We start from the raw sequence: 16,653 nt of genomic DNA, 5'->3' as shown, positions 1-16,653 counted from the left end.
CGGGACCCGCTGGGAGGCACGGCCAGGCACGGGGCTGCCGGGGGGCTGCACCCCACGCACCTTCCCCGGCCGTGCGGCCCTTCGGGGCGCATCGTGGGCAGGGGCATGGGGGAGCCAGCGGGTTTTCTCCGGCACACGGCGGGTCCCCGAGCAGGGCCAGGAGCCGCGTCGCCACTGCCATGGCTGTGCCGGAGGCACCGGCACTCCGGGTGAGCTGGGGTTGCCTGCGTGGGGGCTGCGTCCCCACAGCGGGACATGTGGGAAGGGAACTGGGCAGCGCTTCCTCAGCACGGGGAGCAAGGCAGAGACAATAGCTCCCGCAAACAACGGCGGGGCCCATGCCAAGACAAACCGGCAGCCCTGCACACCGGGGACCTGTCCCACAGCCGCCTCCGGCCTTCGGCAAGGGGCCCAGAGCCCCTGGTCGGGGGTACCCTGAGGCACGGGGAAAGCGCCTGGCCCCAGGATCTCAGCCCAGGCAGTGCTTTCTGTGAGGCTGGGCGGATGCTGGGCCTCCAGTCCCCGGCACCAGCCCAGCTGGAGCCGCCTGATAAGCCCGAGGGGCTGGGGTGGGCGATAACAGAGCATGGCCAGTGCTTTGGCCCCGAGGCAGCCAGGGCAAAGGGGCCTCTGCGGGGCAGCGGCTCCGTCCCCAGCTCTTCCCCGTCCCGGGAGCCGACTCTCGACTAACCCAGCCCTGGGAGCAAGGTGGAGCACTTGCAGCCGGGGGCCGGGGGTGCTGGGCAGGGGGGCAGGAAGAGCTGAAACAATGGGGCCAGTGGCGCCAGTCCCCGCCGCGCTCTCCGCAGGGATCTGCCTGATCTTGTAAGCTCCTGAATCCTCCCAGAGAGCATTTATTTCTTCCCCCAAGCACCACGTCTGCCCCCAGCACGTCCTGCCCAGCCGCCCCCTCACCCTCCACGCTCCCCCCTGCGCTGGAAGGATTCGGCAGAGGCGGCTCCTGCGGTGCAGAAGTTGGGCAGAGTATGGCAGCCCACGGCATCCTCCACCCAAGGAGCCGGTCCTGCTCCGGGCAGCCTCCAGCATGCTGCATCTTGTGGCCGGCGCTGCTGGGAGCTCTCAGCCATCCAGGCTGGGGGAGAGGGGCTGCACGGGGCCCCAGTAGCTTCCTGCTAGTGGGGCAGCGAGCAGCGAGGAAGCTGGCCCTCTCTGAGCTGCCCGGTTCTGCAGGGCCAAGGCTGGGGCGCTCCCGGACACGCCAGGACCCAGGGGCAGCTCACAGTGCCGCCGGGAATGTGACCCCATTGCCTGCAGCAGCATCCCGAGTGCAGCAGGGAGGTAACTGGCTGCAAGGAGCCAGCGAAGGCAGGGGGTACGTGGGCAGAGCGATTCATGCCCCCATGGGCAGGGAGCAGCCAGGGTGGGGGAAGCTGCTGGGGCTGCATGGAGCAGCCCCCCAGGAAAAGGAGGGGGGAGCTGGCTTTGAACCAGCAGCCAGGGCCGCTGCTGCTCCGTGCCAGCCAGGTGACCTTGGAAGCCATTTGTCAGGCCTGAATAAAGTGACAATAATCCTATTCACCTTTTAGCCTCATTTCCTAAGGCAACAAAGCACATGCATTTGCTGTTTGCAGTGGCAGGTGTCACTCAAACCCTGATCCCCATTGCACAACTCCAGGCAGGGGGAAGTTCCACTCATTATCCCCCTGACGAGCTTTGCCCAGGGCAGTGGGAGCAGGGGCAGGAGCCCCGCCGGGGTCACGGAGAGCCCCAGGCAGGAGGTTTGCCAGGGGCACGTCCCTGCCATGGCCCCGAGGAGCTGGCGGCAGAGCTGACCTCCCCAGCCCAGGAGGACGAGGCACCGGCGATGCCCCTCGGCTGCATGGCTGGAGCAGGGCGGCTGGGAGCTCACCGCAGCCTCAGGAGCTCGCACGTCCTGGCCAGTCCTGGCCTGTTTGGCTCAGGGTGCACCCAGCTGCACCCGGATCAGAGCAGCCACGAGGGCCCCGGGCACCCATCAGCCACCCTCTGCGCAGCAGGGTGCTGCCCGGGCAGATCTGCTGCCTGCAGAGCTGCCTGTGCAGCACAGCTGGTCTCAGAGGAGCAAGAGGGAAAACACCTTCCCAGTGCAGCGCTGGAGGGTTTTGCAGGCTCGGCAGAGCCCGACCTTCTGCCCAGGCAGAGACCGAGCGTTGGCCACGGCTCCAGGGCAGAGGCAGCAAGAGCTGCACCCTCCCTGGGAAGGGCAGAGATGCTCTCCAGGCCAAATGCAACCCTGCCCAGACACTCCTGCCCGCTCTGTGAGTTTGGGGAGGGAGGGAAGAGGGTTGCTGTGAGACCCAAGGCCACCCTGCAGCCCCCACCCGCAGCCCTGGGAGAGCAGCTAGCCCACCCACCCCTCCTGGCCAGGGCTGCAGGCAGCGGGGCAGGAGCTGGTCCATGGCTGACACAGAAACCCCCACAGCCTGGGCACAGACCGGGGGCAGAGCCTCACCCACATACCACACAGCCATTCCCTTGAAGTACTTTATTAAATAGTTTCCAAAAAAACAGAAGCAGAAAGACTCAGAACCTACCCCATCCCTCCCAGCTAGTTAAAAACTACAAACAGCCCATCCCCGCGCCCTGCAGTGCCAGGCGGCTGCCGGGCATGTCCTGCCCGACGTCCCGGCCCTTCCCGACCCGCTCGCTGCGAACACGGCTCCAGCATCACGGGAGGGGGCAGCAGGAGGGTCCCACCAGAACCAGAGATGGCCCCAAGCCAGGCAGGACAGCCACGGCAGGGGCAGAGGGCGGCAGCACTCACCCTGCAACCCCGTCCTGCTCGGACACCTCAAAGGCTGTAGAAAGCTACACAACGCTCACACGCTTCCCACCCAAAGCGACCACTCACCAGCTCCACAGCCTCCCCAAACCACTCCTCCCACGTGAAGAGGAGTTGAACATGCCCAAACAACGGGCAGCCACCACCAGGTTTTGCCATCGCTCCTCACCCAGCCAGAGCCACCAGCTCCCCGGTGCGTGTGGATTCGTGAACCCCCCAACGCGACTTCCCCCTCCCCACTCACCCCCCACCCAGGAAGTTTATAAAATAGGGTTTGTTTTTTTGCTTTTTCTACAAGGACAGTGGTGGGATTTCCTTTGCAACAGCAGAACAGTCTCCCTGCGAGGTAGAGAGTTAATTTCAGGGCTGACAGATCCTAAATTCAAACCAGTTTGTCCTAGTTGAGGTAAAATTCAGTAGTTTATAGTAAGTTCTGCAACGCCAGAGGGCCATCAAGATTCCTCATTGCCGGAGTCATCCTCATCACCGTAACAGCTGTCTGCTTCCTCCTCCATCTCATCATCCTCATAATAGTCATCATAGAAGAGGTCTGAGCCCTCATCTGGGGCTGGAGTCTTGGTCTTCACACAGTACTCTGCCAGGGTGGTGGGGACCTTCACGCCATCCCGCTCAGCGTCCACCTTTGTGCCCAAGACTTGCTTCCTGGAGGGCGAGAGGCAGGGGGTGAGGACGGAGCTTTGCACAGCACACCGCTGCCGCCGCGTGCGGGGACACCCGGTGACGCAGCCCTTCCCCTCCCACGCCCCAGCTCACGGGTCGCTCACCCGCACAAGACTGGCGAGAGGACAGGGGAGGGAGAGCACCGCGGAGCAAACGTGGCTGCCCTGTGACATGGCCCCTGCTCCCAGGGCCCCCTGGCCAGGCCAGGGCTGGCCAGCCTGCAGCTCAGGAGCTTCACGTGCCGGTCCCATGAGACAGCCCCGACAGCAAGGCTGTGCTGGCACCGTGTCCGCTACGAACCCAGATCCTCAGCTCTGGAGCCGAAAAGGGCCAGGGCTTAGGCTGAGAGCAAAGCTGGGCACATAACCCAGCCAAGCTTCTCCCAAAAGCCACACTCAGAGCCAGAATCCTTCCCTCCTACCAGCCTGCAGATGGGACTCAACAGGGCAGGGTATGGCCTCGAGATCCTCTGTGTCCTACAAGATCACAGCTTAGCGAGTGTTCTCGACAGTGCCACAGCACTGCCGGGCCTGGGCTCAGCTCAGCACACACCTGATGATGTCCGTGTACTCCCGGTCCTTCCCTTTGCTCTCCTTCCACTTGCGGTACATCACGGAGGCGTCCACATTGGCTGGAGAAAATGTGTTGGGTTCATTCAGCAGCGAGATCACGCTCAGGAGGATGGTCCTGGCAATCAACAAACACGAGCAGGTAAGAGCCGAGGTGGGTCAGCAACTGCCCGCGTCCCAGCAATGCCAGCAGCCTCAGTGTCACAGTGCCGCTGCGTCCCGTGGGTCAGGAGGAGAGCCTGGTGCTGGCCCACCAGCGACGGTGTATCTCAGCGAAGTCAAGCAGGCCAGGCAGGAGACAGCAGCGCACGGGCTGTCAGGCTCACGCATGTTGTTCCCGTGCAAGCTCTAGCTGTTCTTCAGCAAAGCACACAGCCCAAGTGCCTTTCAACAACCTCTAGGCATCTCCCGCAGGCTTTGGGAGCAGAAGGCAGTCCCCATCTCCCCGCTTTCCCATCCCTGCCCTCGGACGAGCCTCCTGCCCGCAGCTCCCTCCCCGCGCAGCCCTTACCGCACGTTCTGGGTGGGGTTCCACCGCTCAGATGGCAGCTCCCCGCTCTGCGGGTCATCCACCGGCGGGTGGAGGATGGAGATGCAGACATCGCCGGTCTGAAAGCACAAGGGAAAGGGGATCCTTAGGAGCTGCTGCCCCAAGCACCCTCCAGCAGCAGCTCAGTCCTCTGTTCCAGTAGCCCGCTTGCTCTTCACTTTGGCTTAAGCCAGGAGAGACAATCCCAGCCCGTTCTTTCGGTCCCTAGGAAGGGACAGCAGAAGTGGCGGTCCCTGCTACGCTGCCCACAGCCTCAGGCCTTGGATAAGCACCCCACAATTGCCAGCACAGTACACACGAGGCTGCCTAACCATAGGCGGCATCGCCAGCACAGCCCTCCCGGTGCCTGCCTGACGCAGCCCAACCCCACGCACCCCCAGGCAGCAATCCACTGCAAGCACGCAGCCCCTGGGCCACGCACATCGCTCACTCTGCATCCACTCTTGGCGTAAGCACGATGTCCCCGCTAGCCAAGCGTGGGAGCCTTCAAGCCTGGAAAGCCTGGCTGACCTGGAACCAGCTCCAGGACAGGAGACCGGCTGTCGTAAGCTCGTTAGCTGCATTTCCAGTGCCAGGCACTAAACGCCAAAGGCACTGAGTTTCCAATGCCGCGCTCCAATGCCAGACAAAGGCTGACATTTTCATCCAGTACCGCCGCAATAGATGGACACGTGCCCCCCCGCCTGTCCAAGACACCCCACGCTGTCCTAGGCGACCTACCTCGTAGATATTGGGGTGCCACATTTTGGTTAAGAACCTAAAGGCAGGAGGAGAATAGGGGTAGTCGATGGGAAACCGGAGACGAGCCTGCAAGGAAACAATAAGGAGAAGTGAGCCTCAGCTTGTGAGAAGGAAGGGAAGGAAACCACGGGTCTCCCGACACCACCAGGAAAAAGGCACCTCTGCCAAGTCCAGCTGTGCTCCTGCAGAGCCAGAGCCCCCGTGCCTGCCGGCAGGACACCGGCAGCGTGGCTGCCCTGCCACCGCGCAGAGACAGGCGAGTGGATGGGCCTGCGAGCTGCGGCAGCTCCGTCACCGCCATCCTGCTCCAAAACCGCTTCTCCACCGGGGCCCACCCGTGCTAACCCGGTGCTCTCCGACACGGAGGGAGGCAGCGGGCCCCCGGCAGAGCACAGCAGGAGCTCGTGGTGCCGGTCCGGCACGCGCCTCGCGCGCTCACTGCCCCCTCCCGCACCGGCACCCACGGCACAGGGTGACAACACCGACGGCAGGCTGCTCCTGGATGGCAAACAGCGGCGGGGCGAGGGCCTCGTGGCTGTAAGGTGGCACACGGGGCTGGGGGCCCCAGCTCGAGCCGCACGCTTGAACAAACCGAGCGGCACTCGGAGCCAGAATGCGAGTCTGGGGTCATCCCCGGTCCTGCTGTCAGGGACACGCGATGGCCACGCCACCAGAGAAAAGGCTGTTTACCCTTCAGAGCTCACACAGAAGGAAGCATCAGGTGCTCGGTGCTCCGATTAACACACTGAATCTCTAAAAATAGCCTGTCACCACCGAAAAAAAGAGACCAAGTCAAAACTGGCCGCAGCGCGTAGCTCAGGTGCTAAAAATAAAAGCACATGAAGATCACACCGCAGTCCACGACTCCAGCGCCAGCAGAGACAACCGGCTGCCACTCCGGCTTCTCCTGGGGGAAATGGCCACAAAACCCGAGGTATTATGGCAGGCCAAAAAGACAGGCTCGCTGTCAGCCTCCAAGCAAGAAGGCGAAGCCTGAGGTGGCACGGAGACGTACAGCAACATCCCCGTCCTCCCGAGAGCTGCTGCCCCAGCCCACCGGTGCCAAGTGTCCCAAGAGGACGGGGTCAGCGTCTCCCTGCACAACCTGCGGTGACTGTTTCAGCTTTTGGGTGTTTCCAGGCTCTGGAAGCAAACTTCCAGATCGAGATTCAGCCGCTGCTCCCAAAAAAAGCCAATGGCCGGAAACAAACAAGAAAATGGTGAAGATTTAAAACACACAACAACTCCCTGAACATTTCTTGCTCCCTCAGTTCATGTACCTGAGAATTTAAGTGTTGGATCCATGAAGCGACAGTGCAAACTACCCCAGCTCTGCCTGGCAGTGACCCAGGATTGCCATTCACCCATGGAACAAGCCCGGTGCAGGCCCCATTCAGGAGGGCAACTGCAAACGAGGCTTCAGATCCTTCTGGAATTACAGCCTCGACAATAGGCAATGCTGCCAAACCCAGTCATCAGCTAACAGCCATTAAAAGATTAGCATAGAAGGCAGAGAGACATCTGTCCTCCTCCCCGCCACCCCGACTCCATCCTGGGTTCCAAGGCCTCTGCTCTCCAACCCCCTCCCACCCTGCCAGGATCTGACCCCCGCACAAGTTGATCTTACGGCGAGTCCAAGGAGCCCCGACCACGGCAGGTCCTTCCCTACGCCCGTTACCACCTTGCCTCCTGGGCTGGCCCTTTGTCTGACTGTCCTGTGCTCTGCGGCACAGGACAAGGGGGGGAGAGAAGGAAAAGCGAGGTGGCGGCTGGGGCTGGATGTGTTTTGTGCACGCGTGGAGCTTCAGGCAGCCCAGGGCAGCGTGCACACACACACACACAGAGCAACAGGCGGCCCTGTGCTGGGCTCTGGCCAAACAGCTGAACTTCGCAGAACAATCTCCTTTGTTGTGCCGGGGATCAGAACAAAACCAGCCAGAGGCAAAGCGATCACAAAGGGGGCTCAGAAAGCAACCCCGCTTTGCTGTACACAAACAGGCCGACGTTACCACGAGCTGGAAGAGGACTCGGCCCCTTCACTCTCCTCTTACGCAGAAGGTCTCATCTACTGCCACCCAACAGTGCTGAGTCTGGCAGCTCTCAGGCACAACACGGGAGCATGACCTGCTGAAAGGGTGAGAGTTCAAAGGGCCTAGTGCCAAAAGAGGCTACGGAAAAAGACTCCATTTCAGTGAAGAGATAAAACCTGACTCTGAAGCATCAGACTTGCCTGCCAACGCTCCACAGGAAAAAACAAACCGCCCAGCTTCTCGGGCACGGCTGACCCTCGGGCTGACTCACCCTGGGCGCATCCCCACCCTGCCAGCAACAGGATGGAGACAGAAGAGCTCGTAGTGGAGGAGGGAGGATGAGAAAGAGGAAGAAAACAGCTACACAGGTTGCACAACACCTGGGAAGAGCAGATACACATCCTCCCGATAGGGACTGCGCAGTCAGGCCGCACATGCCTTCTCCCCCCCTCAAACCCCAAACAAAACCACAACACCCGCTTCCCACCCAGCTCGAGCTTCTGCTCACTCGGCCCGAGCCGTCTGTGCCTGCACAGGAGAGTCCTTTGTCTCTACCCTCTGGTTTGGTGGTGATGCCCCAGATCCCCTCCAGGAGGGGGAACACCAGCGACCCAGAGCGCGCTCTCCTGCGCCCACAGACCGGGGGGATGGAGGGGGCAGGAAGGAGGAAAAACCCTTGGAGGCAGAGCCCCTGGGGGGGCAAATCCCCCTTCCAACAAAAGGAATCCTTGCCCAGTTTGGCAGCAGCCACCTGCACACAGGCTCCCTTCTTCACCCCGGCTCCTCCTTGCAGGCACCCCAGGAACACCCCAGCTCCTGAAGCTCCAGTGACCCCAAGGTGTCCAGCTACAGCCCCAGGTCTCCCTGGCCCTCAGCACCCCCTCAAGCCCAGGAGCACCCCTGTCATGCTCCCCCAGTACTCACCTCAACCCGACCCCCAAGACCCCCTCCCTCTCACCCCACAGCCCCCTTCCAGGGTCTCCCCACTCTCCTGCAGCCTCTCCACCTTCCAAAATCCCTTCCCAAGGCATCCTCCCCCCAGCACGTCCCCCAACACCACCTACTCTGCCCTCACCCCTCCTAAGCCCCATCTCCCACCACACACCTCCGTCCCCCAGGTCCCCCCCCCACACACCAAGCCCCCCCCATGCCACCAGAGCTTCGCCTCCTCGAGACCTCGGTCCTCCCGACACCGCACGCCCCCCTGCTGCCCCCAGTCCCTCACCTTGAAGTACCCGCCCTCATAGTAGGTGTTCGGGGGGCCGAAGATGGCCACCTCCCAGTTGTAGAGGTCCCCCTCGTCCACCAGGTTGACCCGGAACCCTTCCACGGGCTCCTCCTGCAGCCCTTTCAGCTCCAGCAGCAGCGCCTTCTGCGAGCTGGGCACGAGGGGCCGCGCCATGCCGAGGAGCCGGGATAGGCCGCGAGCGAAGCCGGGGGCTGGCGTAGGCGCGACGGCCGCTGCAGGGAGGGGGGCGGCGGGGACGGCTCCGGCTGCTCCGCGGCCGCTCCGAGCGCAGCCGCGCGGGGCACGGCGGGAGCTGTAGTCCGCCCGCACGGGGCGGAACTGGCGCAGGCTCCTCCTATATGAGCGCCGCTCGCCTATCAGAGCGCGCTGCCGGCGCGGGGGCGGGGCAGGGAGCGGGCTCCTCCCCCCGGGCGCTGCCCGCCTATCGCAGCGCACCGCCGGCTCGCGGGGGCGGGGCTCCTTCCCGGCAGCCTTTGCGGCGCAGCGGGGCCTCGTTACCGGGGCCCGCGCCGCCGCCCCGGAGCCGCGATGGCGGCGGCGCCGCCCCGGGCCCGCTTTAACAGCGTGTGTCGGTGCTTCTGGCCTCCTGCACCAGCGCAGCCAGCCTTCCTGCCAGGCAAACCCATCTGGGGGTCACCTCAGAGGTCGGCCGCTTCCCCTCCGGGCCTGAGCAGCCGCGCAGGCCTCGCTGCCCCTGGGCTCCCCGGTCCCACTGCCCGCGGGAGGCTCCCCCAGCCCACGGCGCGCCAGGACAGCCTCAGCACGCTGACCGACGCTAAATCCCACCCCGGATGACGGCCCTGGTGCTCGCAAGGCAGCCGTGCTGCTTCAGGTCCGCATTTAGCGTGAGTAAAGTGGTTTACTCTTCACCGGACAATTATACCCGTCAGCCAGGAGGAAGCACTCCGCACAATTACTACACTTATGCAATACTTTACTGCATTTTACAAGGCAGCGTCTGGAATTCAAGCAGAGGCTGCTCCTGGCACGGCCCCAGCAGAGAAGATCTCTCCAGCATCACCCGTTCCCCCCTCCCCTCGTCTCACATCCCGTCACCTGCACCGCGTTCAGGAGCCACCGCCTGCAGCCTCACCCAGACCGGCTCCAGGTAGTGCCCCTCCTGCCTGCAGGGATCAAAACATCCGCTCAACAAAACAAAACAAACATCCCAGAGCATGAAGGGCATCCTCCCAGCTTCTCTTTTCTCTGGTAGTAACTACAAGTGCTTTGCACTCCCGTACCTTCAGCCGGGTGGGCTGCTACAGGCTGCCGACATCGACCCCTGAAGACAGAGACTACCTCAAGGATCTCGGCGCTGCTGCGGTTCATCCTGGCACTACATGCCGCCAGGCAGTAAAGAAATTGGCCACTAAAACAATAATAAAAAGCTTTAATGTCTTACAGTAAACCAATAATGGCACAGTATAAATAATTAACAGACAAGTTCAAATAAATAACACATGGTTCAACACGCATCTCTGTTCAAAAGCAAACTATGACCTCAGGGAAGGGGGTTTGTCTCGTCTTGACCCGGTGCTCCACAGCCCAAATCATTATCAAATCCGTAGGACTCTGCAGCTTCGCTTGAGAAGTCATGGCTCAGGTATGAGCTTTGATCTTCAGAGTCCGGACCACAGCAGCCAGAGGCGGTTGGGTAAACGCCGAGCAAGCAGACAGCAAGGACAGCTCATCGCCTCGCAGCTCGGCTGCCGGCAGAGGCAGAACCCCCTCTGGCTCGCTGCCCTTCCCAGGGAGGTTTGCTCCCCAGCCGGCCGTTTCTCATCTGCTGTGCGTTTAAAACATTTTGCTTAATAAAATAACGCTTTATCTCACACTTTGGATCAGCCCTGTATTTACCTGCGAATCCTCACAGTAGTCTGTGAGGTAGATAAGCATCGCCCCCCACTTCACAGGTAGGTGTGAAACAAACCCAAAAGCAGAAACAAAGTTCCCCGCTGAAGCTGCAAAACATGACATTGCCAGGGCTAGGACGAAACTGCAGGATATCTGGAGGTCCAGCCCCACATTTACTTCATTCTAGCTCATTTTTCATGACTAACGCTGCCCTACCGTTTACAGGCCTCCTTGCAAGTCCCCAGTTAACACCTACATAAGATTTACTAATGCCGGCTGGATCGGAGGAGCTGCGGCAGGGAGAGGCACAGCGGACAGGGACGCATCCGGCGCTGGAGGTGGCTGGGCACCTGGCACGCTCGGAACAAGGAAGGGAGCATGGAAATCGGGAATCTCTCGTCGGGCAGACCCAGGCTCTCCAGACAGCGCCTGACCAGCCCCCCGTGCTCGCCGTCCAGCTTAGCGCCGGGGTCCGGAGCCTCCTTCGCGTGACTGGCTCTGCGCGGAGCACTCGAGGGGTTCGAAGCGGACGCAGTCAGCGTTGCTCCCACCCGGGCGTTACTCAACAGGCTTCACTTTTGCAACGAACAAGGCGGTGGCTTTCTTCAGGAACTCCTCCCTGCTCATGGAGGCGCCCAGCTTCCTCTCCTGCAGCGCCCGGTCCATGGCCAGGGCCAGGCCGTCCGGCCCCAGCTTGGAGCCCGCCTCCAGGTAGCGGCTGGGGAGAGAGAAGTGGCCGGCGCCCAGCGCGTCCTCCAGCGCCCGCAGCACGGCCTGGCAGACCCTCCCGTCGGCGGCGCCGGAGCCGCCGTCCAGGACGCCGAAGAGCGCGTCCGCCTTGGCCGCGAATTCCAGCAGCACGAAGCAGGTGAGGACGCCATAGCGGAAGACGTCGAAAGGCACGGCCTCGTGGTCGCGGCAGCGGACGCGCCCCAGCAGCGCCGCCGCCGCCTCCGCCGGCGCTCCCCCGTGCTGGCAGATGCGCCGCAGCAGCTCGCTGTACAGCCGCCCGTCCACGCCCGCCTTCCGCCGCCGGCCGCCGGCGCCCAGCACCTCGTAGGCCGCGCCGGCGTTGCTGTCGAAGGCCGTCCTGTCGCGACACGGCACAGACACAGACACGCGGCCTCACCCCCGCCCGCCCCGAACTACAGCTCCCGGCGTGCCCCGGGCGCTCGCCCGCCGCCGCGGGGAGGCCGCTGCCGCGGGGCACGCCGGGAGCTGTAGTCCGCCGCCCGCCCCCCCCGCCGCCGCCGCCGCCCGCACCTGTGGGAGTGGTGAGCCAGGCGCACGTACCACAGCGCCCGGGCCAGGCGCTGCGGCGGCCCCGGGAGCTCCGCGGCGGCCTCGCCCGCCGCGCCGGGGCTGCCCAGCACCAGCCGCTCGAAGTAGTCGGCCAGGAAGGAGACGGGCTCCTCGGGCCGCGCCTCCAGCACCTTCAGCAGCGCCTCCCGCACCATGGCGGTGACGCCGGCCCGCAGCAGGAACTCCGCCTCGCTCCCCAGCTCGCCCGCCGCCGCGCGAGCCGGCTCCGCCAGCCCGCTGCCCGCCGCCGGGGCCGGGGCCGGGGCCGGGGCGGCGGCCGCCCGCCGCTTCTCGTACGCCGCCATCTTGGCTGCGGGCGGCGAAGGCCGGTTCCGGCCATCTTGGACCGCCGTTCCGCCGGGGCGGGAAGTTCCCGCGCCGCCATCTTGCACACTGGCAGCCAATCGGTGAGCGGCAAGGCAGGCGAGCGCGCCGCCATTGGGCGAGGCCGCGGGCCGCCATCTTGCGTGTGGGCAAAGGAACCGCCTTGGCAGCTGCAGCGGGGCGCCTCGGCCGCCATGGCTACTCCGGGCAGGTGCCCCGCCCTTAGCAACGGGGAGCGCAGCGGTCGCTGCGGACGCTGCCCGGTGACCCGCGCCGCGCCCGGGGCCTCCCGCAGGGCCGGAGCCGGTGAGGGGCCGCAGGGCCGCCCCGGCCGAAAGGACACTTGCTCAGGGTTCAAACAGAAACAACCCTTTATTGGAGCGCCCCGCCCGCCGAGGCCCCGCTCTCCTCCGCCCACGCCCGGGGGATGTACACACACCCCCGCCCCCAAGGGCTGCTTCTGACCCCTCTGTCGTGACAGACGATCGGCCGTCGCTCTCCCGCCTGTCCGCGTGGGTGCCGGGAGCCCCCGAGGGCCGGACCCACTCCAGCGCTCAGCGCCGGCCCAGCGTGACCCAGCCCCGGGAGCGTCCCTGTCCCCCCCGTCCCCCCGGAGGCCTCTGCTGGTCTCCCTTCCAGCCTTCCCCTCCCGCGGTGTCCCGCAGGCAGCCCCGAGGCTCTCCTCTCCCGCAGGACTCACACGCGAGCTCCTCCGAGCAGCAGGCTACGTGCCCGGGAGCCGAGTGGTTCCCGGTGCTCGGGGGCCCCTGGGCAGCACAGCCTTTCCCCTCAGCAGCCCCTCAGCCTCCGGGGCCGCAGCAGCCTCGGGCACGGACGAAGCTTTCAAAAGCAGCGGCAGCTCGGAGGTCTCTGGGTCCCAGAGCAGTTGTCCTGGGGCGGGGGCTGCTCTTCTCTCGGGTCTCACAGCAGCACCCCACACCCCACCAGCTCCACCAGTCCCTGCTGCGAGCCAGCAGCCGGGCTCCATCGGCTGCTCATCGTCCCAGGGGCCCGGCGAGGCCAGCAGCAGAAAGGGCGACAGCAGGGACCGGTCCGGAGGGCTGTGGGCATCTGTAGGCAGCTCCCACTGCTAGGGCAGCTCGTACTGAGATCTGAATCGTTTCCACAGGCAATGAGACACGATGCCGGTCACGATCAGTCCCAACAGCGAGACCGTTGTCCCTGCAGCGATGGCAGGGCCTGTGCTGAACCAATCTGCAAAGACAGGAGACCTGTAATTGCAGGCAGACTCTGCCCACGCCAGCAAATACCGAGGGGTGAGCATAACACACCCCAGCACCCAGCGTGGCACTGACACAACTCGCTGCAGCCCAAGCCCAAGCAACGGAGGGTACAGGAGAGGGGGCTGCAGACCACCACTCACCGTCCGAGACCGTCAGCTGCAGACTGACCACCTGGGAGCGGTGGCCGAGCAGGATGCACTGGTAGTGGCCCTGGTGCCGGGGCTCGGCGTGGTCCAGCTGCAGCGTGGAGCTGCTGCCCTCCGCCTCCTCCCGGTACTGCGAGAGGGCCACGGGGGTCCGCAGCCAGCGGACAGTGGCATTCCCGGTGCACCGTGCACGGCACTCGATGCGCAGGGCCCTGCCCCGCGTCCCGTTGGGAGGCAGTGACCAGATCCGCAGGCTGCAGGCGGGCACTGTCCCCACGGACGGCCCTGTCCCCTTCTCCGCCGGGGGAGAGCCCCAGCTGATGCTGTCCGCAGCCGTCCCCTGCGCCTCAGCTGGGGGGCTGGCAGTGCCGGAGCCAGGGAGCGCGGTGGTGGCCGGGCATGCCGTGGGACTGCCTGCGACGAGGTCTCGGGGAGCAGGGTGCTCTGTGGAGGGGGGTTCGGTGGCAGCAGCCGGCTCCAGGATGGTCTCAGCGTCGGGCTCCCGCGGTGTGTTGGTCAGGGCTGTGGTGGGATCACGTGTGGGGACACTCGGCTCTGGGGGCAGCGCTGTGGTGGTCACAGGCCCGGCTGTGCTGGGGCTCCCCGTCATAGCCGCCACTGTCCGGGGGCTCCCCGTGGAGGTGGCCATGGCCACCGTCTGCTCCGTCACAGCTGTGAACACAGTGGGTCATGGCGGCCTCGCCGCGGCTCGGAGCTGGGACGGGGCCTCTCTGGCACACCTTATCCCCACGGGGTGGGAGCCCCCTCCACCCGCGCTGCCAAATGGCCCCCTCCTCCTCCACCCCACGAACACAGCCGTCCCGGGCAGGGAGAGGCAGCGAGCAGGAGCAAACCAGCACCCCTGGCACGGCAGCGGGGACGGGGACAGGGATGGGGACGGGAGATTTGCAGAGCGGCGCAGAAACGGGGGCTGCTCCTGTTCCAGCAAAGCTATTTTCAAGCTGCTTAGGGCAATCGGGGTCGGCTCCAGCGGATGGGGCAGCGTGCGAACCTGGGTCCCCAGCTCCCACCCCGGCACTCACCCCCAGTGCTCACGGCCACAGATGCCACCCGGGTGAAGGTCTCCTGCCCGATGCTCAGTGTCACCTCGCACCTGAACTCCATCCCTTCTCCCACCTCCTCCCCGGCCACCAGCAGCGTGGCCATGATGTCGAACAGCTCCTCGTCGGTCTCCATGACATCGAAGTCCGCCTTCTCCAGCACTTGGTCCCCCCGGTACCAGGTGAGCACCAGTCCCACGAGCGGGTACACCCGCTGGGCCGAGCAGTGCAGGGTGCCGGGCTGCCCCGGCTCCAGGGCGCGGGGCTCTGCCTCCAGCTGCAGCGTGTCCGGGAGGGCTGAGAGAGGAATTCCAGCATCAAGTGGTGATTTTTGGCACTGCAGCCCAGGAGGGAGCCGGCTGCCTCGGGGATCCAGGACTTTGCCGGGGAGGCGGCGAGGGACGGGCTGGGGAATGCTTACCGTAGACCTTCAGGTCAACAGCGTGCTGGTAGCGCTGCCCGTGGCAGGTCCCCTGGCAGATCTTGGTGCCCTCCGTGGCAACCATGGCTCTGCTGATGTGCAGGATGCTGTGGGTGGGGAAGGAGGTGATGCTCCCCAGGTTGGTGTCCAGCCCCTTCCACTGCACCGTGCCCCCCGCGCAGGCCAGGGAGCAGTTCAGCTGCACCGAGCCCCCGTACCGCACCACCGGCTGCTGCGGCGTCACTGCCAGCTTGTCAGCGGGTCGTCCTGGATGGAGGAAGGAGGAAACCGCGGGGTTTAGGGAAGGGGACAATCACCAGAACCCAGTTGTTTACAAGGCAAACAGGACGCTGGTTCCCCCGTTTGCTGGGAAGTGGACGGTCACGCTCAGGCGCTGCATAAGCTCCATCCCCATCACCACGGGGGGGGCTCTGCTCATTAGCAACGGCTCGTTAGGGGCGGCCAAGGCATCCCCCCGCAGTGACGCTGTCCCGGGGCAGCTGCTCGCTGCCACCAGGCATCGGGAGTGCCGCAGAGCCGACATGCCTGTGGCGATTGCCAGCCCGGGTCTGCCCCATCGCAGGCATTGCCACTTGATCCGTCTCGGTTCACCACTGAGATTTTCCAGCCATTTCTTGGGGAAATGAGCCCAAACGCCCCTTGCCCCCAGTTCTCATCCTTCACCAGCATCGCTGCGGTTCTGGCAGCAGGACAGCGGACCCAGGCCAGGCGCACGCTGTCGCTCGCACGGCGGCGCGCTCCACGGCTCTTAGCACCGGGCTGCAGTGCCAGGACGAGAAGCGCTGTTGCAGCAACGCACATGGGACACGGCGGCTGTCGGGGCTCGGCAACGGGGAGACCCTGGGGACGCATTGGCCGGCGGTGCCATGCAGCAAAGCAAAGAGAGCAGCAGGCAGGGCTGGGCAGCACGGCGGGTTAAGGGATCGGGATGGCTCGTGGCCCTCGTAGCACTCACCGCTGCAGCCCCACAGCAAGCCGAGGAGGAGGAGGAGAGGAGCAGGCTCCATTGCCCGCAGAGCCAGCAGCGGGGCAGTGCAGCAGCAAGGGCTGGTTTTCCTTCCTTTCCTCCTTCCAGGGAGCAAACGCCGCCGGCTGGGGCTGTCTCCTTCTGGCCGCCAGCCCCGTCCTCAGTCCTTCTTAAGCTCTGTAGGAACCGCCCCCGCGAGCACTGGCCCCGGGGCCTCCACGACTTTCAGCCCGAGGGGTATTTCCAGAGGGAGTTTTCTGATTTTCTTCCAAGTTCAGCTCTTGCACAACACCCAGCTCCGCAGCCGAGGGCCGCGCCAGCAGCCCCAAACCCAGGAGAGCACTTGGCCCAAAGGGTCCCCACGTGGCTGCAGGGGCACCCATCACCCCACCGGGCAGCCCTGCGTGGGCGCCTGCACCCCACAACGTGGCCGAGATCCCATCCCTTCCCTGGTTCTCACCGGGCTCCACCGTTCCCCTGCCGGAGCCCCTGGCAAACCAGCCCCTTCCATGCCCAAGCACCAGCAGCTGACATGAACCATCGTGGGGCTGGCTGGGGACGTCTGTCTGTTGGAGGGGCCGTCTCAGCCCCCCTACCCCAAAAGCGGGGCCAGGGCCCGTGTTCAGCATCGCTGGCGAGCATGGCTGCCTGCGGCCGGCATGCAGGGCGGAGGGAGGGGAGCCCATGGCTGCGGTGTCTGCCCAGGGCACG

The 16,653-nt window shown here is 64.8% G+C and overlaps 3 protein-coding genes across 3 annotated transcripts; all 3 read right to left on the bottom strand.

Moving 5' to 3' along the window:
- Positions 1-3,036: 3,036 nt before the first annotated feature.
- On the bottom strand, positions 3,037-8,873 carry CDC34 (cell division cycle 34, ubiqiutin conjugating enzyme). Its single transcript, XM_050910472.1, has 5 exons — positions 8,579-8,873; positions 5,303-5,389; positions 4,544-4,641; positions 4,016-4,150; positions 3,037-3,445 (listed from the first exon to the last, which is right to left on the bottom strand). Exons 1-5 carry the CDS (start codon positions 8,753-8,755, stop codon positions 3,235-3,237), a joined length of 708 nt encoding a protein of 235 aa, XP_050766429.1. The 5' UTR covers positions 8,756-8,873; the 3' UTR covers positions 3,037-3,234.
- Positions 8,874-9,975: 1,102 nt separating this feature from the next.
- TPGS1 (tubulin polyglutamylase complex subunit 1) lies at positions 9,976-12,063 on the bottom strand. Its single transcript, XM_050910468.1, has 2 exons — positions 11,720-12,063; positions 9,976-11,546 (listed from the first exon to the last, which is right to left on the bottom strand). The coding sequence occupies exons 1-2, from the start codon at positions 12,061-12,063 to the stop codon at positions 11,015-11,017; spliced, it is 876 nt and encodes a 291-aa protein (XP_050766425.1). The 3' UTR covers positions 9,976-11,014.
- Positions 12,064-13,172: 1,109 nt separating this feature from the next.
- Positions 13,173-15,982, bottom strand: MADCAM1 (mucosal vascular addressin cell adhesion molecule 1). The gene is made up of 6 exons (XM_050910621.1): positions 15,931-15,982; positions 14,955-15,221; positions 14,516-14,830; positions 13,819-14,144; positions 13,467-13,767; positions 13,173-13,297 (listed from the first exon to the last, which is right to left on the bottom strand). The coding sequence occupies exons 1-6, from the start codon at positions 15,980-15,982 to the stop codon at positions 13,173-13,175; spliced, it is 1,386 nt and encodes a 461-aa protein (XP_050766578.1).
- Positions 15,983-16,653: the final 671 nt, after the last annotated feature.

Source organism: Gymnogyps californianus, chromosome 24 (genome assembly GCF_018139145.2).
Source record: "Gymnogyps californianus isolate 813 chromosome 24, ASM1813914v2, whole genome shotgun sequence".
In the NCBI taxonomy this organism is placed as follows: Eukaryota; Metazoa; Chordata; class Aves; order Accipitriformes; family Cathartidae; genus Gymnogyps; species Gymnogyps californianus.
Note: the sequence above shows the minus strand (reverse complement) of the source record. Positions and strands in the feature narration are given on the sequence as shown.